Raw genomic sequence first — 22210 nt, forward strand, 5'->3', positions numbered from 1 at the left:
CTGGACAAGCACAGTGCTCTGAGATGGATGCACAAGTAGTGGTGGGGAAGAAGTTGACATGATCTGACCAGTGAGCAAATGCCCCTGGGGAACCATGAGATTAACAGGTGTTTACTGCAGTCCTAATACCCACTATAAAGGATATGGGGCTAGGGGGCGGGGATCCTCCCTCCCCAACACCACCTACCTTGTTTTCTTGCTGTTTTTATCAAATAGGAGGAAGCAATAAAATAGAAGGATTCGACATTTCTCCTAGTCGTATTCAGAAACCAAGAAAATTATCAACAAAATTTCCTCATATTTTCACTCACATCAGGAGAAGCATCCTTCCTACGGCAATAATTTTTTTTTCTTTTTCCCCTGGAAGAATCACGTCATTCCCTTAGCCAGAGCCTAGCAGAGACCCTTGGTCTCTCCAAACAGCCCTTCTACCTCTTCTCAGAGAGGGGAAGAGATGAAGAGATAATCACCTCTTCTCACTTGCTGCACACTGACAAGGATTCATTTCTCATCTGACCTAAACCCACAGGAAAAGAAGGCAGGGTACTCTCTCCCAGTATCAAAGACTATGTTCTCCCTTCCCTCTCACCCAAGCCAGCCTCCGAGCAACTGCAGCCTCATCACTGTTACTCTTCCTCCTCCCAAGCTCCAATACCATCTTCTAGCAAAATACTTGGGTTCTTCCTGAGTTACTATTGTAAATGAAGAGGGAAAACTTGAGTAGAATACTCATGAATAGACACAATATTCTGTGGTTGGCTGGGCGCGGTGGCTCATGCCTGTAATCCTAGCACTCTGGGAGGCCCAGGCAGGCGGTTCACCTGAGGTCAGGAGTTCGAGACCAGCCTGGCCAACATGGTGAAACCCCGTCTCTACTAAAAATACAAAAATTAGCTGGGCATGGTGGCAGGTGCCTATAATCCCAGCTATTCGGGAGGCTGAGGCAGGAGAAATGCTTGAAATCGGGAGGCAGAGGTTGCAATGAGCTAACACCATCACACTCCAGCCTAGAGGACAAGAGCAAGACTTCACCTCAAAGAAAAAAAAAAATATATATATGTACATACATACATATATATATATATATATATATTTTTTTTTTTTCCTGTGGTTTAAGCAACACATTTGAGAGCCCCAGATGCTCTCATCTGGCCCAAACAGACAGATCGTAAACATCAACTTCCAGATTAGACAGATCAGAGAACCCTAACCAGAAGGTTAAGGCATTTGTTCAAAAATATCACTCAGGCTGTTATTAGTAGAAATGAGACAAGAACAAAGAGGTCTCATGAATCTGAGTAATCTTTCCATAAATCACACTGCTTGCTATACATAATTACAAAGCTTTTGAGATTTTACAACATATTTCTACCGATCACAGTAAAAACAACACTATACAAAATCAAATATGAAAACTAACCCTATCTCCCTATTTCTTGCAATATGAAAAATGTCTATGCTCTAGAATCTGATCTGTCAGTCACACTTCTCTCTTTGCAAATATGTTACTGTTAAGATTACAGATTAAAATCTCAACCTCTGTACTCCACTAAAATTGAGAAACTATAAATTCACTACTCTTCTGCTACTTCACTAATAACTCTACAACATCTGGACATCAGATAAATCATATCCCATTGCAAAACACATCCCTCAAGTGTCTAGGATTCTTCCCTTTGGAAAACCATCTCCTCCTTGAGATTTACTGTTCAATGACAACAAACTCACAATGAAATCAAATGCCAAGGAAGATAACTGTCCTAATTTAATTTTGCTTAAATGAAAGTTAACAAGGAAATCATTTTGATTCCAACTTTTGTTACTGAAAATTATTTTAAAACTTAGTATACCTTTCTCCCTTGAGTGATAGAGTACCCTAACATATGTTTTAATTCTCCTCTGAGAAAGAAGGTAAAGTACCAAAGGTTCACTGTGATCATCAGTGACCACCGTATAATGGTGCAGGAAGTGTTGGAGATTAACCTGCAAGTATGCCAACCACAGACCATATCCTGGAAAATACGTAGGTTTTTTTGTTTTTTTTTAAGAGACTGGGTCTCGCTATGTTGCCCAGGCTGGTCTCAAACACCTGGGCTCAAGCAATCCACCTGCCTCAGCCTCCCAAAGTGCTGGGACTACAGGAGTAAGCCACTGTGCCTGGCCTGGCAATTACTTTTTAATTAAACCTGATACAACTTATTGGCGTAATTTTTCCCCCATCCTCCTAAAAGTTGGAGGTGGCAAAACAAACAGATTTAGCTGGGGTTTTATCATATAGTTTTAAATCCAGTGCTCTGTTCCCTGCAGGGTCTATCACCTTTGTTGAAGGGAAGAAAGGAAAAATCATAGCTTAAGTCATTTCTACCGGCCAAAAAGAACTAGTCATTCTACTATTCTATTCCTATCAGAAAGCAGGACAATAGAAGACCAGGGAAACAAAGATAAAAAACTGTCTTACCCACACAAACTAAAAACAAAATAATACAAACGAATTAATTCCATGTCATATCTTATTTGAAAAATGTTTATGTAATAAATTTTATATATACACACACACACACACACACACACATAATGTAAACTTTTTTTTTTTTTTTTTCTGAGACAGTGTCTCACTCTGTCGCCAGGCTGGAGTGCAGTGGTGCGATCTCGGCTCACTGCAACCTCCACTTCCCAGGCTCAAGCGATTCTCCTGCCTCAGCCTCCCGAGTAGCTAGGATTACAGGCACGTGCTGCCGTGCCCAGCTAATTTTTGTATTTTTAGTAGAGACAGGGTTTTGCCATGTTGCCTAGGCTGGTCTTGAACTCCTGACCTCAGGTGATCCAACCATCTCAGCCTCCCAAAGTGCTGGGATTACAGGCATGAGCCACCGGCCAGGCCAAATGTAAACTATTTTAACTGGTTTGGTATAAATTTCCATTATACAGGGCAATATCAACATATCTGAAGAAACAGGGTGCACCTACCCATTTCCAACAACATAAAGGCTACTGAGTTACACTGGGCCAAGAAGTGACAGTATGGACTCCAGCTAAGCCAAGTGATATTGACAATCCCATTCCTATAAAGTCTGATAAGTACCCTCCACTTCTTATACTCACAGTGCACTCTTACCATTTCTTTGTCAGCTCTCTGTTCCTAGAATACATTGTAACACCCAATTCCCTACTAAGGGAATTCAATTCTGTAGTCTCAAAGGCTATCCTAGAATAAAGCTGGAGTATACCAGACCAATTTAGGGGAGCTGTAACACTCCCATCCCCTTTTCCTAAGCCACAAAGACGTACCAGGCAGTGTTCTGATGTTGACAGTATGGCACCAAAGGTTTAAATTTGTATCAACATAAGGAAGAGAAAAAGGTGACTAACCAGAGAAGAATTATTTTATAGGGGATGAGAGGGTGGATAGAAAATTGAGGTGGAAGAAAAAACAGATGGATTTTTTCTCTGTTTCTACTACAAACACAGTGGGGAACTTCCCAAGAGCAAAATCATGTGACAGCTACAATGATTCAGCACTCAAATGTAATATATGCCATTTATTTAAATACTTATTTAAAGGGAATAAACTAGAGTAATCATTAAATAAGATCAGGCAATACAATCTTCAGTATTCCAATGTTAAAACTACCTAGATATTATGAAGTTTTCAAAAAAAACGCAATAGTGGAAAGGATGTAAAATGCATAAAACAAAATATATTTTGCTTTTTAACTCTGGCAAAAAAAAGCAGGGGGAGAAGAGAAATGCTATCTCTTGTAACAGAAAGCTAATTACAACGGTATCAAAGATTACCAAAATTAGAAATACTGTCATAATCTGAAGAGTAAAATGAATTTATTTGCTCATCTTTCCAAAATATAACATGCCAAGTTATCAACACATATTGTTTTATTCTTAAATCTAGCATATTTGCATTTTTTTTTTTTTTACTCAAGAAATTCAAGAATTAGAGAATCAGCCAGGTGCAGTAACTCACGCCTGTAATCCAGCACTTTCGGAGGCGGAGGCAGTAGGACTATTTGAGGCCAGGAGTTCAAGACTAGTCTGGCCTGGGTAACACAATGAGACCATCACTACAAAAAAATTTTTTTAATTAACTGGTTGTTGTAGCGCACACCTGTAGTCCTAGCTACATGGGAGGCTGAGGTGGGAAGATGAGGATCACTTGAGCCCAGGAGTTCATGGCTGCAGTGAGCTAAGACAGCACCACTGCACTACAGCCTGGGTGACAGAGCGAAATCTTATCTTAAAAAAAAGAAAAGAAAAGAAATTTAAGAATCACATTTAAAATAATAGCTTATCTGAAGAAAAAATATTAATAAAGTTTAAAAAGTCTTCCTATTAAAAGTATTTCCCCAAGGAAAAACAACAAACATGAAAATGACTTTCTAGTCAACTAAGTCCTAACAATTTCAAAATAGAAATAATTTTAATAAGTGATATTTTTACAGGAAAAAATTAAGATCCATTTTATTTCTATTGTCTTGAATTTTTATCTTCTCATCCTTAAGTTTATATTTCTGCCTGAATTCCAGAAACAGACACTTAGGCCTTTATATCTTTAGAGGAATTAATTTTCTAACTCAATTCTTGTTAACTTAGGATTTGATGAATCTAGCTCACAAAAGTTAATGCTTTCAAAATCAAAACACTTTTATGATCACCCATAATTCTCACTAAAAGCTCTGTATGTTGTTATGTAATTATCATATTGACAGTTTAACTTCATCTGAAATTTAAAGAGCTAGTTTTAACTTTAGAAGATCATACTTTCCATATATAATACATGGTATTCAGCAAACACAGGAAAACGTTACCAATATCCAAAACTACTCACTCACAAAAGGCCTTCCAATAGACGATAGGTCCGAAGTCAAAAGTGCAGGAAAAAATCAATTCAACCAATGAGCCTACCTACAACTCCTAGAGCAGACTTTCACCTAGAAACCAAAGTTCTACTCCAGGAAAGTCAGCATAGGAATCTAGGCAGGAGTAGCTCTATCTCTTTCCTTCCACCTGTACAGAGAGGCAATATAATATGATTCGCTAGAGAAGAGTGCAGACTTTCAAACCAGACTGTCAGGATTTTAACTCTACCGGTGCCACTTAATTGCCGTATCACTTTGGGAAAATTAATCTTTCTGTGCTTCAACTTCTTCATCCGTAAACAGAGTGTTGAGGTTACATGAATCAATTCAGGTTAAACTCTTAGAACTGTAACTAGCACATGGTAAGGACTCCACATAAGTTCATAGAGGAAGAAAGATGGACAAGTGTGGTGGGCTCACGGCTTGTACTCCCAGCACTTTGGGAGGCCAAGGCAAGAGGAACACTTGAGCTCAGGAGTTCAAGACCAGCCTGGGCAGCATAGCAAGACCTCGTCTGTATTAAAATTAGCAACAACAAAAAAGTAGCCACGCATGGTGGTGCATTCCTGGAGTCCTAGCTACTTGGGAGGCTGTGGTGGGAGGATCACTTGAGCCCAGGAGATAAAGGCTGCAGTGAGCTATGATGGCGCCACTGCACTCCAGCCTGGACAAGAGAAGGCATGCGATCCTATCTTAAAAAAAAAAAAAAAAAAAAAAATACTCCACAAAAAAAATTTAAATGGTAAACTATAATAAAACTAGCAGCTAACATTTGAGCTTCTACTGTGTGCCAGGCACTGCACTAGGTACTTATTAATCCTGCAAGATGATTCCATTTTACCAATGAGGAACCAAACTTCCAGCATAATTTATCTACTTATTCAAAAAGTAGCAGAGCCAGAAATGAAGCCCTGCTGCCTGGTTTCAAGGCATGCAGTTTTGCCATTTACTATATACTGCCTTCAAGTGAAAAGAAAATCAAAAGGACAAAAGTGCAACCACTGACTGTTGAAGGGAGAATTGTGAGCAATATTTCTTCACCTATTTTAATGGAAAAGTAGTCAAATGTGAACAATTTGCATTCCAACTAAAAGTCCCCATTAAGCATTCTCTCACAACCTAACTAAAAAGATAATTTGGGGATTGAGCTTCTATTTAGGGTTTTTTTTTTTTTTTGGTTGGGGGTAGGAAGGAGAAAAGGAAGAGGATAAGTTATTTTTAAGACAAGCAATACAACAGAAAGAAAAATGTGTTTATAGTCCTGTCACAGTCTATTTTAAAAACAGATGGCTATAATCTATAGCTTTAAATGTACAGAGGTTGAAAACAAAAAAAATCACAGGGCACTCGAAGTCAGGGTTCCCTTTTCCAAAGAGAAGGCTTGAAACTCAGAGAAAATACAAATACTTATATAGGTTATGGCCAGAAAATATATGGAAATGTGTACAATTTCAAATACTAAGCAAAACGAACAAAACCCTCATAGTATTCAAATCTGAAGTTTAAAACAATTGCTTATGGATAACAATTACTTATTCATTCATTCTTAAATTTCCTGCACTTTGAATAACTCTTGAAATTAACTCCTTCTTAAGAGGTGCTGAGGCTGGGCAAGGCAGCTCATGCCTTAATCTCAGCACTCTGGGAGGTCCAGGCAGGAGGACTGCTTGAGCCCAGAGTTCAAGACCAGCCTGGGCAACATAGCAATATCTGGTCATGCACACCTGTAATTCCAGCTACTCAGGAGGTTGAGGTAGGAGGGTCACTTGAGTACAGAAAGTTGAGGCTGCAGTGAGCCATGATCACATCACTAACTCTAGCCTGAACAACAGTGCAACACCCAGTGGCTCACGCCTGTAATCCCAGCTACTTGGGAGGCTGAGGCAGGAAAATTGCTTGAATCCAGGAGGCAGAGTTTGTGGTGAGCCAAGACCACACCATTGTACTCCAGTCTGGGCAAGAAGAGGGAAACTCCGTCTCAAAAAAAAAAAGAGGCTCTGTATTACATTAGTCCCCTCTTATCCACGTGGGGGAGGGAGAAACATTCCAAGACTTCAGTGGATGCCTGAAAACACAGATAGTATAGAACCCTATATATACACTCTGGTTTGTTTGGTTTTTTTTTTTGACCTGATAACTAAGAGAGCTACTAAGTGACTAACAGTAGGCAGTGAATACAGCATGAATAAGTTGGACAAAGAAAGGGATGACCAACGGCTACAACAATGAGATTTCATCATGCTACTGAGAACAACGCACAATTTAAAACTTATGAATTGTTTATTTCTGGAACTTTTCATTAATATTTTCAGATCACCAGGTGATTATGGGTAACTGAAATCAAGCAAAGTGAAGCCACAGACAAGAGGGTACTACTGTACTACTAAGTCCATAGGAATGATATACATATATGTGATTATTGTGCACAATGATATATTATGGCAACCTACCTTTCAAAAATTCAGAAGTGACCGGGCATGGTGGCTCACGCCTATAATCCCAGCATTTTGGGAGGCCGAGGCGGGCGGATCATGAGGTCAAGAGATTGAGACCCTCCTGGCCAACATGGTGAAACCCCGTCTCTACTAAAGATACAAAAATTAGCTGGGCACGGTGGCGTGTGCCTGTAATCCCAGCTACTCGGGAGGCTGAGGTAGGAGAATCACTTGAACCCTGGAGGCAGAGGCTGCAGTGAGCTGAGATTGCACCATTGCACTCCAGCCTGGGTGACAAGAGCGAAACTCCAGCTCAAAAGAAAATATTCAGAAGTATATCTGTAAGATTCAAATAGATTATTGTAGACTTTTGTATACTTTTCTTCACAGGTTTTTAAAAAGTAGGCAACTAGTAAAAATTTAAAAGATTTTCTCTCCACCCCTCAGAATTACTAGTTAAAATTACTAGTCAAAAGGCCAGCCTCGTCTGGCCTTTCAGGAGGTATACTCCTTTGGGAGGCTAAGGGGGGCAGATCACTCAAGGTCAGGAGTTTGAGACCAGCCTGGCCAACATGCTGAAACCCTGTCTCTACTAAAATACAAAAATTAGCCAGGCATGGTGGCACATGTCTGTAATCCCAGCTACTCGGGAGACTGAGGCAGGAGAATCGCTTGAACCCAGGAGGCAGAGGTTGCAGTGAGCCGAGATCGTGCCACTGCACTCCAGCCTGCACGACACAGTGAGACCCTGTCTCAAAACAAACAAACAAAAAAATGTTATTTTTGCTAATTTCTGATGATAAATAAGAAATAACCATCTTAAAATACTTGCATTAGTCATCATCTCGATTGATTCTCTCAAACTTATTGCTTGAACTTCTAACAAGAAATCCAAGTAGCTAATTTAAATTTACTTTCCTCTCTCCACTAACATTGTTTTCTAAAGTAATCTCAAGTTAATAAAGGATTACTGAGGCAGAAAGAAAAAAAAACACCAAAAAAATGAAAAATTAAATGAGATTTATAAAATTCCATAGTTAAGATCTAACATACTATATTTCTTAGAATAAATGATCCTTGAAAAATAAAATCTTCTAATTCTAGTGTTTGATATTTTCTCAAATCCTAAATCAGGAAGTATTAGAATCCTCTGAATAAACACTCCACGTTTATTAAAACGAAAATACCCTACTCTAATGAGGGAATGGGCTGTGTACTTCAGCAACTTATCTCTGTGTTGAGTGATTCAAAAGTACTATAGATTTAAAAAAAAAAAACTAAATCCCTTAAAATTTTATAATACAGACAGGCAGCCTAATCACTCTCAGTGACTAGGTACTAATTACATAAAACAAATTCAATAAAATAATAAAAGACTGTATTTCAGTGACTGTTTTTTCCTTCTGTTCTGCTTTTTCTTGTGGGGGTGGGTGCACACCTAAAGTGGCTATATAAATTGGTCAAGAGCTTGTTTCTGTCCACAAAGCAACTGAATCCTATTTGGAACTATTTCTTTTCATCAAATTTCATGGCAAACACTACCATAACTTGAACTCAATACTGAAATTTTAACGGAGTTTTCTCCCAGATTTTCCTTATGCTTGACCCAACCTATAAGAGCACAATCAAAGTAGCCACTTGACCCAAATGACCTGTTCTTTTAAAAAAAAATTTTTTTTTAATTAACACAGAATTTTTTTTGTTTTGTTATGTTTTTGTTTTTGAGACAGTCTAGCTCTGTTGCCCAGGCTGGAGTGCAGTGGCACGATCTCGGCTCACTCCAAGCTCCACCTCCCGGGTTCATGCCATTCTCCTGCCTCAGCCTCCCAAGTAGCTGGGACTACAGGTGCCCACCAACACACCCAGTTAATTTTTTGTATTTTTAGTAGAGATGGGGTTTCACCATGTTAGCCAGGATAGTCTCGATCTCCTGACCTTGTGATCTGCTGGCCTCGGCCACCCAAAGTGCTGGGATACAGGCGTGAGCCACCGTGCCCAGCCAAAAATTAACACAGAATTAATTGTACCTCCAACTTTCTTATTATATGCACCAAAAGTTATAATTTTTCAACTGCTTAATGTTTACATCAAATCATTTGATTGTACATGGAAACAACTAGGTCACTGTTATTCAGCATGACAAGGAAGAAACCAGAGTAAAACTAAACAAAGATTCTACATCTACACTGAAGGAGTGCTTGCTGGGTTTAAAAAAAAAAAAAAAAGAAAAAGAAAAATGGGAGTAGGTAAGGGTCAGGGGGAGACAAAGTGTAGAACCAGAGACCAGGGTTCTAACCGCTGCTCTGCCACACACTAGCATCAAATCATTTAGAATGCTAAGCCTTCATTCCCGATATGCTAAATAAATTTAAAAAAAAAAAAAAAAGGTAGTAATAATGCCTATTTCAGAAGTGGGAGTGGAGATTAATGACAACTGTAAATTGTCTGACTAGCAGAGTGTATCTTCTCAATAAACGTTAATTTCCTTTCTTTGTCCCCAGTTTTCTGCATACAGTCACTGAACGAAAGGCCCAGTTTTCTGCATACAGTCACTGAACGAAAGGCCCGGTTTTCTGCATATAGTCACTGAACGAAATACAAACCACGAGAACATATTCGACAATCTATCAAAGAGGTTTTGTTGTGTTTTTATTAACCCTAGTGTGGTTAGGTATACTTGATAATCCATTAGTTTTTATTGAACATTAGACAGTCATCTTAAACAGAATTCAAAACTCTGTACACAGAAGCTGCATGGTAAAGAAAACTGTAGTAAGGGTCTTTTGAAAAAACTGCTTTAAAAAATAATTATCTGTAATACTGTTACAGCACACTACGGAACAAAAAAAACAAGGTACATCATACCACTCAAAATCCTTCAATGGCCGGGCGCGGTGGCTCAAGCCTGTAATCCCAGCACTTTGGGAGGCCGAGACGGGCGGATCACGAGGTCAGGAGATCGAGACCATCCTGGCTAACACGGTGAAACCCCGTCTCTACTAAAAAATACAAAAATCTAGCCGGGCGAGGTGGCGGGCGCCTGTAGTCCCAGCTGCTCGGGAGGCTGAGGCAGGAGAATGGCGTAAACCCGGGAGGCGGAGCTTGCAGTGAGCTGAGATCCGGCCACTGCAGTCCAGCCTGGGCAACAGAGCAAGACTCCGTCTCAAAAAAAAAAAAAAAAAAAATCCTTCAATGGCTTTCCCTCTCTCTAGGATAAAAGCCCAATACCCTTACAGTGCCGACCCATGCCTATCCCCACTCCTTACCACCTAGGCCTTATCTGCTCTAATGATCCCCTGTATATACACATGTACACACGTACACACGTACACACACACACTGCTCCAGCCACACTGGTCTCACTGTTCCTCAAGATTTCTACCATATTTCTTCATGGTTTATTCCCTCATTCCCTAGTCTGCTCAAAATGGTCTCACCGGTGATACAGATACTTAGTAACCCTACTTCCATCAATGCCCTAGCACCCCCAATCCCCTTCCCTAACACTGTTTTCTCCCACAGTACTTAACACCTTCTAACACAGTAAAGAAGAAAACTATATACCATGTTTATTATTTATGTCTCCCTACTAAAAGGTAACCCTCACCAGAGTGAGAATTTTTGTCTCTTCTGTGATACATACATCCCTCCAGTGCCTAACACTGTGTCTGGCACACAGATGTATAACAATCATTGAAAAGAATTGATACTCTCGTTTAATTTACTTGTAGATATGCAAAGAATGTGCAACAAGCTATGAAAAGACAACCTTGAATAAATCTACATCCATTTGAATTTACAAATTCTAGTATTTGTTGACAACATAATCTTAATTTCAAAGTTCATATATTTTTAAAGCCATTGAAAACATAGGCATTAACATCACTGATCGCCCATTAATATGAATTGTGTTACTTAACATATTCATTAATAACACGTGGTTTCCTCTAAGTGATCAATATGATTTAATTTCAAATGTAATTTTCTGGATTTCATGAGTAAACAGATTTATATATACCACAAATACTGGGGGAAATGGTAGACGAGGAGAAAATAGTTTCAGTTCTGCAACCAACAATCCTGCAAACTTGAACCTCAAAACCTCCTTGATCCTCAATTTCTTCTTGTGTAAAAATGGGGAGGAGTAAATTAGATGATCTCAGTCTATGTCAGATCTAAAAATTCTATGATGCTATGAGTCTAGAAAACCATTAGAATCACAAAATGTCTATGCTGGATGACACTTTAGAAATCATCCAGTCCAATCCTGCCATCTTATAAATAAAACCACCCACACGTTTTGAACACTTTTTAAAAATATGTTCCAGGCTGGGCACAGTGGCTCACACCTGTAATCCTAGCGCTTTGGGAGGCCGAGACAGGTGGCTCACCTGAAGTCAAGAGTTCGAGACCAGCCTGGTCAACATAGTGAAACCTCGTCTCTACTAAAAATACAAAAATTAACCGGGTATGTTGGCGGACGCCTGCAATCCCAGCTACTTGGGAGGCTTAGGCTGGAGAATCGCTTGAACCCAGAAGGCGCAGGTTGCAGTGAGCCAAGATTGCACCATTGCACTCCAGCCTGGGCAACAGAGCAAAAACTCCATCTCAAAAAAAAAAAAAAGTTCCAAAGTAACAGAATATTATCTAGTTTTGGAGTCATTTATAGGGGGGAGGGAATAAGTTAACAGAACAACTTTTTTACTTATACAAAATATTTCAAATATCCCATCATTTAAGTTTGCTCCAGAACTGACAATAACGTACTCTAGAAATGGGGTGCAGCTACAGACACCAAAAAACTCACAGCCCAAAAACTGTATAAAGAAACAATTATATGTAAGATAAGTTTATAATGAAACAACTTCTTAACTATAAAGTTCTTACTGCCTAATTTCTATTAGGGCCAGTGGTGAGTCTCTTTCCTTTCTTCTTATATTTTTTAAGAGACAAGGTCTGTTAGCCAGGTTGGAGAGGTGCAGTGGCAGGGCTCACAGCAACCTCAATCTCCCAGCTCAAGTAATCCTCCCACCTCATCCTCTGGAGTAGCTGCAACCACAGGCTAGCACCAGTATGCTTGGCTAATATTATTTTTTTTCCCCTTGGGATGGAGTCTCACTATGTTGCCCAGGCTGGTCTCAAACTCCTAGGCTCTCAAGCAATTCTCCCGCTTCGGTGACCCAGGGTGCTGGGATTACAGGCATGAGCCACCGTGCCCTGCCCCCATGGTGAGTTTCTAAACCAGAGAATATCACAATTCTCATGACATAAACTGAGTTCAGCCACAGGATATGTTTTTAATTAATATCTTGTCACCAATGGTAGAATTACATGGGTTATAGCTAAGTTTCAAAAGTAGCTAATTTTAATATTAACCAAAAGAATAGCAGCTTACAAGCTGAACTCTCCTATGAACCACTTGAATCCTGAATTCCTGAACAGGTGATGACTCCAGATCTAGGGGATGATGCGGATCTGGAACCATCCTGAAGAGCACACATTTCAGCTGTGGCTGAGTGCTTCCCAGGGAATTAATGTCATTACTTCGAGCTTACTATACTCATCTAAATGCTAAGAGTCTGGAAACTTCAGGAGTAATGTCTGCGACCATGTAAATACTTAAGAAACTAGAAACTGTTCAGACTGCCTGGTGGATCTCTGAACACTGTAATACTAATCCATACATTAACCTGCACTTTACAGGAAAGTTTTCTTACAAATTCAAACTGTAAATTCCTACACAACTTGCCACAGAACATAAATGTTAAATATGTGGCAGACTAAACCATATATCCATACATGACAACAAAATACTGCCAAGCTGGAGGATGGGACTAGAAGTGTCGTTCAGCAAAAATAAGACCAACTAAAAACAAAGACACTGGGGCATTCCCTTAACACAGGCCCGCACACACACCCTCCTCAAAGAGGCCTTTATGTTCCCCATGAGCAAAAGGACAACAATATCATTTTTACTATTCATACAGTAACCTGCACGGAATTCAACTCACGCTCAGACTGTACAATGCCAAACAGCGCTTCTGAAACACTAAGAGCTTCCAGCAGAGTCAGGTACTTAATTACCAAAGTAAACAACTCGACCACAAGGGTCTGCAAGCCAAGGACTTTCTTTCCCTCCCGCCCCCAAACAAAAAAGGAGAGTAACTTGACAAACTGTTTTTAAAAAAAAAAAAAAAAAAAATCACAAATGGCCCTTAACTACTATAATAAAGCAATTACTACTCCCACCCCCAAGCAAATAAAATAGGTGCTCGAAAGGGCGCTCGCTAGTCTGTGTTCCCTAATTTTATGAAATGAGAACAGGTTGCACTTCCGTACCCCCTCCCCCAAGCTCAGCAGTCTCCCATGTTTTCAGTAGAGAGGTAAATATAACCTCCACCAACTGGCCGGGGAAACTCTCCTTCTCCAAAAGCATGGGACGCCTCGAGAGGTGATGGAGAAAGGAAAAGGGCTGATACCCCGCCCCAAGCAAAACTGCCTGGGAGACTTGCGGGGTACTGGAGCCGGGAGCGGAGGAGGGAGAGGCGCGCCGGGAAAGTCTTTCCTTCTCCCCGGCCGGGCGAAGAGGGAAGCCCCGGCTTCGGGGCGGGGGGAGGCTACTCACCCGGAACCCCAGACCCCAGTCCCCGGCCAGACACAATGGAGCCGGCAGAGGGGCAGGGGCAGGGCCGTTGCCCCATCCCCTCCCCCCGCCCCAACGCCTCCCCCACCCGTGCCGGGCCCCGAAGAGAAGCACCGGGGCCGCTCCCCGCGCCCCAAACTCCCCGGGGCTCCCGACTAGGCCCGGCTCCGCTCCGCCTCCTCGGCTCTCGCGTAGCGGCGGCGCCCGGGCGGGAAGGGGCGAAGGAGGAAGGGAGAGGCAGGCAGGAGAGCCCCCGCCTGGGAGCGGGACGGAGGCCGCGGGCCGAGCCTCGGGGCTGCAGGGTCACCGCGGGGCGGAGGGCGGCCGGGGCGGGGGTGCGCGGCAGCGCCGGCCCCCAGCCGGCAGGGCGGGCGGGCGGCCGCAGTGCCTCACCATGTTGGTGTCCTCCAGGCCTCTCCCCTCCTCCTCCGGCTCCGCAGCGAATGGACGGCGGCGGCGGCGGCGGCTCCTCTCACGGGCTTGCCGGGCTCCCGCTCATGCGCAGTGCGGGGCGGCCCGGCGCGGCCCGAGGAGGCAGCCCCGGGCCTCGGGGAGGCGGAGGGACGGAGGCGGGCGGAGGGCACCCCGCGCGGGGCTTCCCCCGGGCGCGGGGGTCCCCCGGGGCGGAGGCGGGGGGCGCGGCGGGGGAGGGGCGGGCGACGCAAGCCCTCCGCGCGCCGACATCCTCCTGCAGCGCCGGGCGGTCTCTAGTGGGGGCGCCGGGGGACACCCCACCTCCGTTTCCTACGCGGTTCCTTCCGGACGGTCACGGCCGGGTCTACGCGGGCTGGAAGCGGGGACGAGCGGCGGCCGATAAGTTGAGCGGCTGGGGGCGGCTGAAACGGATGGTTGAGGAGCTTCATCCATCCCAGACCTCCCCTCCCCATCAGTACCAAAAAAAGAGAGAAGATAGTGGAAACACCTACCCCCGCTCCGTGTTTTCTTCTTCCCCCCCCCCCATCTCAGTATCATACTTAGATCCGTTCCCTCGCGTGGGCATCCCAGGGGAGACCTTAGTCCAACCCTGCGGTAGCTGTCACTCTGTTAGTGAGGCCCAGGCTCTCCCCAGACCTGTGTCAGCTGGGAGACAGTGGGGCAACCCTAGAGTGGGATGGGGTGGGGTGCACTGGGACCCAAGGCCCGGCTGCGGGAGTCCAGGTGGCCTGCCTACTGCTAGCTCTCAGTATCCCCTCAGTTCGGCCTGTCCAGGGTGAGATTCGGGAAGCAACTACACATTTTTTCACTGAGGGTCGAGTCAGGCAGGGCGGACAGTCCAGGTGTGACCTGCCCTGGGCGCTAAGTCGGCCGAGGCTGAGGAGCACTAGGATTCTGAGCTGAGGATCAAGTGGACAAATTCGTGCTGCAAGTGGACAGAAGACTCCTGTGGAGTGAGTGGTCCTTACCCTTCAGAAATGTAGTATCCAATTGGAGAGGTAAGACACATTCACACAGGAAGGAAATAAAACAGCTAAGAAAGCAAACCCACTCAGAAAATCACATCTGAAACTGGACCAAGAGCTTACCTATGTTTCAGAGCAAGACCCACCTGAGTAGACCCGTTATCACCATCATCACCAGCACAGGCATTAAAAGACCAGATCAACCCTATAACTAACGAATTTGTTCTCATCAAAACAACAGAACTTCTGTAGTAACTCCCAAAGGCCTCCTGAATTTCTGGAGCTAGCCATGTACTGGGAGCTCCCACCGCTGTACCAAGGCAGGTTTCTGGCCGCCACAAACCATTCATCCATTCTTTCCCCCAATATTTAATGGGTGCATGTGAATGTGCCAAGCTCCTTGCTGGGCTCTGAGTAAACAGTCCTGCAGGGACAAGCCAGATCTGCCTCATGCAGCAAGCCTGAAACTGGACTATGTCCCCGGATGTTCTCCATGATTACCTAGCTTTTGACCTAAAGTATTAACATAACACCTAGGGTGTTAATGAAGAGGATTCATGTGTCTCTTGCTCCACTCTGTTCTACTCCATTGAAATAATCGTTTGTGAGTTTTCCTAAGCTCTACCAAGGTACAGGCCTTAGTTATTCTAATTGACCTCTCACCTGCATTTGAACACTTCCTCCTTGAATTTCCTGTTCATTTTCCATGACTCCACCTTCTCCTGCATCTCCTCTTTGCTCTGTGACCACTCTCCTTTGCTGGCTGTACTCTCTTTGGGCTTTCCTGACCATTCCTGAACATCCTTCTGTATACAACCTGTGTCACGCTGTGACGTTCCCACGATGTCAAGTACTGCCCATATCCAGAGGAATCCCAAATCTTGACTTCCAGTCCCCAAGTGGCAGGCCTAAACACTCATTCTGGTCATTCCACAGGTCCATCAAGCTCACCAAATCTAAAACCTTATCCCCAAACCCACTTTTCCTTCTGGCTTTTCATCAAATCATCCAAACTAGAAATCTAAGAGTCATCCACCACTCTTCCTGCCTCATCCCCTTACTCCACATCTCATCAATTTTCCCTCCTAAATGACTTTTAAATCTGCACCCTACTATTTCTATTTCTTAGCCAATTCTTTTTGTTGTTGTTTGACATGGAGTCTAGCTCTGTCACCCAGGCTGGAGTACAATGGTGTAATCTTGGCTCACTGCAACCTCCGCCTCCCAGGTTCAAGCAGTTCTCCTGCCTCAGCCTCCTGAGTAGCTGGGATTACAGGTGCGTGCCACCACATCCAGCTAATTTTTGCATATTTAGTAGAGACAGGGTTTCACCATGTCTGTCAGGCTGGTCTCGAACTCCTGACCTCATGATCTGCCCACCTCAGTCTCCCAAAGTACTGAGATTTTTCTTTATCATCTCTCCTCATCTTATCAATAACTTCTTAGCTAATGTTCCAGCCTCTACTTCTCCACTGCTCCCTGGTTGTCTTTCTATAATGCAAATTTGAATTTGTCCTTAAAATTCTCCAAGGGCTGCATAAGCATAAGCCTCTTTGGCATGGCATTGAAGTTCTCTCTAATCTATCTGCTCCCATTGCCATTTTCCACCACCCTCCACCCAAATGCACCTTATATTTCAGTTTTCACAAACCAAGACTGCCATACCTCTGCATGTTTCCTTGCTTTCTCCGATTCTCCTATCCCTGGCTTCCTAGCTAATACTGACTGAGGGCTTTCCATGTGTCTGATACATGGAAAGCCCATGACACATACTAATTTATGTAATCCTCACTGCGACACATACTAACTCATATAATTCTCACTTCTACCCTATGAGCATGCCCAGTTATTATGCCCATCCTACAAAGGGGAAAATGGAAGCACAGAGAGATTCAACAATATGCCTAAGATTCCCTAGCTAGACCAGGCGCAGTGGCTCATGCCTGTAATCCCAGCACTTTGGGAGGCCAAGGCGGGCAGATAACTTAAGTTCAGGAGTTCAAGACCAGCGTGGCCAACATGGCGAAACCCCGTCTCTACTAAAAGTACAAAAATTAACCGGGCATGGTTATGCATGCCTGTAATTCCAGCTACTCAGGAGGCTGAGGCAGGAGAATTGTTTGAACCCTGGAGGCGGAGGTTGTAATGAGCTGAGATCGCGCCACTGCACTCCAGCCTGGGCAACAAGAGTGAGACTCCGCCTCAAAGAAAAAAAAAAAAAAATAGATTCCATAATTAGCAAGTAGTAGAGCTGGGATTTGAAATCCCGGAGTCTGGCTACAGAGTCTGTTCTCTTGACTGCCACATTATATTTCCCACCAAGATGTCAGTACTCAACTCAAAGACCATCTTCTCTATGATTGTCTCCTGACCTGATCCTTGGATTCCAGCAGTTAGGCAAGTTTCTCTCCCTGCATTTCTCTTGACACCTTACATGTACTTCTGTTATACTTATGATATCATATGATAAGCATTTGCCTACATGACCATCTCCCCTGCCGGACTGCACTGCTTAAGGTCAGAGGCCTGGTTGCACAATTCTTTGGGTTTTCAGTGTCAAAGTGAGTGCCCGACATATATGTGCTGCATAGTCAGAGTGGGATAAATTAATGAAAAGAAAGAGTTATGTAACTGATGTCTGTCTTAAGACAGTGCCTATATTGTTTGTTATTGTAAAGGAATGCTTGTCCTCCTTGGCAGATGTATGTTATACCATATGGTCAGATGGTAAATGTAGTAGCAACTGTATCCATTACTGTACTTCCTGGCTCAGTACTGAATATGAAATGGAGAATTATTACTCAATCGTCGTGATTGGGTGAGATAAACATATTTGTTAAAATTGTCCTGATTATTTTTTAAGTGGAAAAGCATCCTGAAGATAAAGCATAAATTACAATATTTAACAAAATAATATTAACTAATATGCTCATATTACTTGTTTGTCATGTTTCAGATATTTAAATTAAGGCTTTGAGTTTTTTCAAGTACAGGAGTTCTAATGACTTTTCCATAGTAACAATCTCAGTACAATAATAAGAAATAAGATGGAAACATCTAGCCAAAATTGACTATCTTGTCTCTCTATCTCTCCTCTTCTCTCTACCCCCTCCCACCCCCAACACATACACACACACGCCCTCTCACTGTATACCTAGAACGATGAAAAAATTAATACAGCACTCATAAATATGTAAATACTTGTTGCCACAGAAGCTTAAAATTTCATATTAAGACATAATATTCACTGATAAAATAGTTGCAGTTCTGCTCAAGGAAACATGTAAAAGTGAGGATTTCATACTTCTAGAATCTGTCTTTAGCAGAAAGAGCAGAAGTAATCTGAAAAGACAGATTGCTAACATTTCTGGTAGTTCATCTAGCTAAAATTAAGCCTGCAGGGTGACTATACACAGACACAGTTCAAAGCCACTAGTCTGAGATACACAGCCACCACCCTCCCACACTTAACTTGGGTGCTCTCAATTTTGCCCAACATTTACACTAATGTCCTTATTGGATTCAAGCTTGCTGATTTATAAATACCTAAGGGTAAATGCGATTGACTGATGGAGCCTATTTTGTTTTCAGTAAAACATGGCATTTAGATCTTATGAATTCAGAATTATAACCATGTTTTAAAGGGTAAAGCAGACAGGATTAGGCCTCAGTCAGAGTGGGCCCTAGTGAAGCCACAGGAAGTCTAACATGAAAGCCACGGTTTCAAAGCTCATACCAAACTTATCAGTGGAGGCTAGAAGCAGAAGAACCTTTTGGCTCACCCGCCAGTGTTACTGGTGATGCCAAAGGAATGACTGCATGAGCCTCTTTCCTCCATGTTAAGAACCATTCTAAGGCCAGACGCGGTGGCTCACACCTGTAATCCCAGCACTTTCGGAGGCCGAGGTGGGCGGATCACCTGAGGTCGGGAGTTCGAGACCAGCCTGACCAACATGGAGAAACCCTGTCTCTACTAAAAATACAAATTTAGCTGGGTATGGTGGCACATGCCTGTAATCCCAGCTACTTGGGAGGCTGAGGCAGGAGAATCGCTTGAACACGGGAGGCAGAGGTTGCAGTGAGCCAAGATTGCGCCATTGCACTTCAGCCTGGTCAACAAGAGCAAAACTTTGTCTCAGAAAATAAAAAATAAAATTAAAAGTAAATAAATAAGAACCATTATAAAAGGGATTCTTAATCAGGATGAAGGGGTACACCTCAGGAACTGCCCCTAGGAAATTGGGCACCATTACTCCTTTCATACAAAAGAACCAACAAAAGCAGTATTTCAGTGGGTCAACTTCTAAATAGGAAAATGGGAATATTCACCAGAGCCAGTCTGTCGCCTCAAGGTACATGTGGATCTGTGGATTTTAACTCCTCCACCCTCATGGTAGAGGCATGGGCTTACAGTAACAGCTAGGACTGGAGACCCAGCAATGAGAAACTGTCCAAGACCACCAATGATGATGTCACAATGTCCCACTGTCCCAGAGCGTCTACCCTGGACCTCCCTGCCCCAGCTTGGCCACTCCTAGATGAGACCAAGGCTCAGCCTGGGGTGTTTGTCCTTGACAGCTCCAGTCAGTTGCAGAGAATGAATTCATTGAAACCATAATGAGTGAAACAGTTCCACAGGTAGCAAGCTAGAGGGTCTTCTAGAATCCTGGACATTTGTCCCTGGATACTTTTGGAAATCCTCACTGAGACATTTTCCACCGATGATGACAGAGGGATGGTGGTATTGAATCACCCCCCGCTTTCCTGTCTATTCCATGGATAGTATATAAAGCATGAACATATCTCTGAGCCTCAGCATTCTCAATTACAAAATGAGATGGAGTTGAATTACAATAAATTTCCGTCAAACCGTAACTTTGTTTGATTCCTTCCTGGTAGACTATTGTGAGCTGCCCTCAAAGATCAGAAAAGTGGCCGGGCGCGGTGGCTCACGCCTGTAATCCCAGCACTTTGGGAGGCCGAGGCGGGCGGATCACAAGGTCAGGAGATCGAGACCACGGTGAAACCCCGTCTCTACTAAAAATACAAAAAATTAGCCGGGCGCGGTTGTGGGCGCCTGTAGTCCCAGCTACTCGGGAGGCTGAGGCAGGAGAATGGCGTGAACCCGGGAGGCGGAGCTTGCAGTGAGCCGAGATCTGGCCACTGCACTCCAGCCTGGGCGACAGAGCGAGACTCCGTCTCAAAAAAAAAAAAAAAAAAAAAAAAAAAAAAAAAAGATCAGAAAAGTATAGCCAGTTGCATTTTTTCACTCATTCATTCACTATAAATATATGAAGTGCTGAGACCAGCACTGTCTGACAAATATGATGTAAGCCACAAATACCGGGCAAATAAGAAAGTTTAACTTTCCTTGTAGTGTCATTTTACAAAGTGAGGAGCATCCTGATTGCTGAACACGTGGAGGTGCCTGCAGAGCGTCACCCTGGAGAGAGCATGAAAGCTCTGCACCTTCTCCCACAACGCCTTGCCCTGTGCTTCTCTTCATCTAAATTGTCTTCTGTATCCTTTATTATGTACTTTAAATAAACTAGCAAATGGGCCGGGCGCAGTGGCTCACGCCTGTAATCCCAGCACTTTGGGAGGCCGAGGCTCGTGGATCACCCGAGGTCAGGAGTTTGAGACCAGCCTGGCCAACATGGCAAAATGCTGTCTCTACTAAAAATATACAAATGAGCCAGGCATGGTGGCGGGTGCCTATAATCCCAGCTACTCAGGAGGCTGAGGCAAAAGAATTGCTTGAACCCGGAGGGTGGAGGTTGCAGTGAGCCGAGATCATGCCAATTCACTCCAGCCTGGGTGAAAGAGCGAAACTTGGTTTCAAAAAAATAAATAAATAAACTAGCAAATGTAAAATAAATGTAAAAAGAAACAACAGGCTTCACCTGTTTTGTTTCTAGCATCTCTCTTTTTTTTTTTTTTTAATTTTTTAAATATTTGCGACAGTGTCTCTCTCTGTTGCCCAGGCTGGAGTGCAGTGGTTCGGTCTCAGCTCACTGCAACCTCTGCCTCTCAGGTTCAAGTGATTCTCCCGCCTCAGTCTCCCAAGTAGCTGGGATTACAGGCGCCCACCAACACGCCCAGCTAATTTCTGTATTCTTAGTAGAGAAGGAGTTTCGCCACATTGGCCAGGCTGTTCTCGAACTCCTGACCTCAAGTGATCTGTCCACCTTGGCCTCCCAAAGTGCTGGGATTACAAGCATGAGCCACTGCACCCGGCCTGTTTATAGCATCTTATTTGACCCAAGATCTCCAAAATATCAGCATTTCAACATGTGCTTAATATAAAATATCAATGACATATATTATATTCTTTTTGCAAGTATGTCTTTGAAATTTGATGTGTATATTATTATGCCTAACGTATATCTTAATTTGGACGAGCCATATTTCAAGTGTTGCCTCAGTTGGTAGTGGCTACCATATTGACCAGCATGTGCCTCAGCAGTGGCTGTGCTGGAGTAGATGCTCAACAATTGAGAGTAATAAGTACTCTTAACTTCAAGAAATAAGTGAAAACTGAAACAAACCTGAAATATTTATATATAACCAAGAGTAAGCACAGAAATATTTAGTATTTGGAAAGTTAGCATAGTTCAACTGCAAAAAAGCATGTGGTAAGGGGAAATAATAATTATTCTTAAAAAATAAATATCTCTTGGATGAATGTTTTCAGTGTAGATAGCAAACTAGGAAAACCACATACACATTTATAAAATCTTCCAAGCACCTATAATTTGCTTGACCCTGAGCATGTCATCCTGTTCAATGTGGTTTCTGCACAGGGATTTTTCAATCAAAATAAGACATATGAAACTCAGAAACACATTTCACAAGCACTTT

General features: G+C 43.0%; 2 protein-coding genes across 8 annotated transcripts in view; one reads left to right on the plus strand and one right to left on the minus strand.

The window, feature by feature from the left end:
• LOC105480102 (defective in cullin neddylation 1 domain containing 1) overlaps positions 1-19823 on the minus strand; it is a 41120-nt gene extending 21297 nt beyond the window's left edge. For 2 of the 7 annotated variants that reach the window (XM_011738556.2, XM_011738551.2), the window contains exon 1: positions 19679-19823. Coding sequence is in view for 3 of the 7 variants with exons in the window: in XM_071091331.1 (XP_070947432.1) it covers positions 16013-16018 (6 nt within the window). In the remaining 4 variants the exon portion in view is untranslated. Of the gene's footprint in view, positions 1-13931; positions 13954-14342; positions 14500-14684; positions 14786-16012; positions 16033-19678 lie in introns of those variants that run through there. The other 5 variants (XM_011738552.2, XM_071091331.1, XM_011738549.2 and 2 more) reach the window with 5 other exon arrangements.
• LOC139360813 (collagen, type I, alpha 1b-like) lies at positions 14393-21256 on the plus strand. The gene is made up of 2 exons (XM_071088883.1): positions 14393-15382; positions 20727-21256. Exon 1 carries the CDS (start codon positions 14393-14395, stop codon positions 15161-15163), a length of 771 nt encoding a protein of 256 aa, XP_070944984.1. The 3' UTR covers positions 15164-15382; positions 20727-21256.
• Positions 21257-22210: the final 954 nt, after the last annotated feature.

The sequence above is a fragment of the Macaca nemestrina genome, chromosome 2 (genome assembly GCF_043159975.1).
Source record: "Macaca nemestrina isolate mMacNem1 chromosome 2, mMacNem.hap1, whole genome shotgun sequence".
Lineage (NCBI taxonomy): Eukaryota > Metazoa > Chordata > Mammalia > Primates > Cercopithecidae > Macaca > Macaca nemestrina.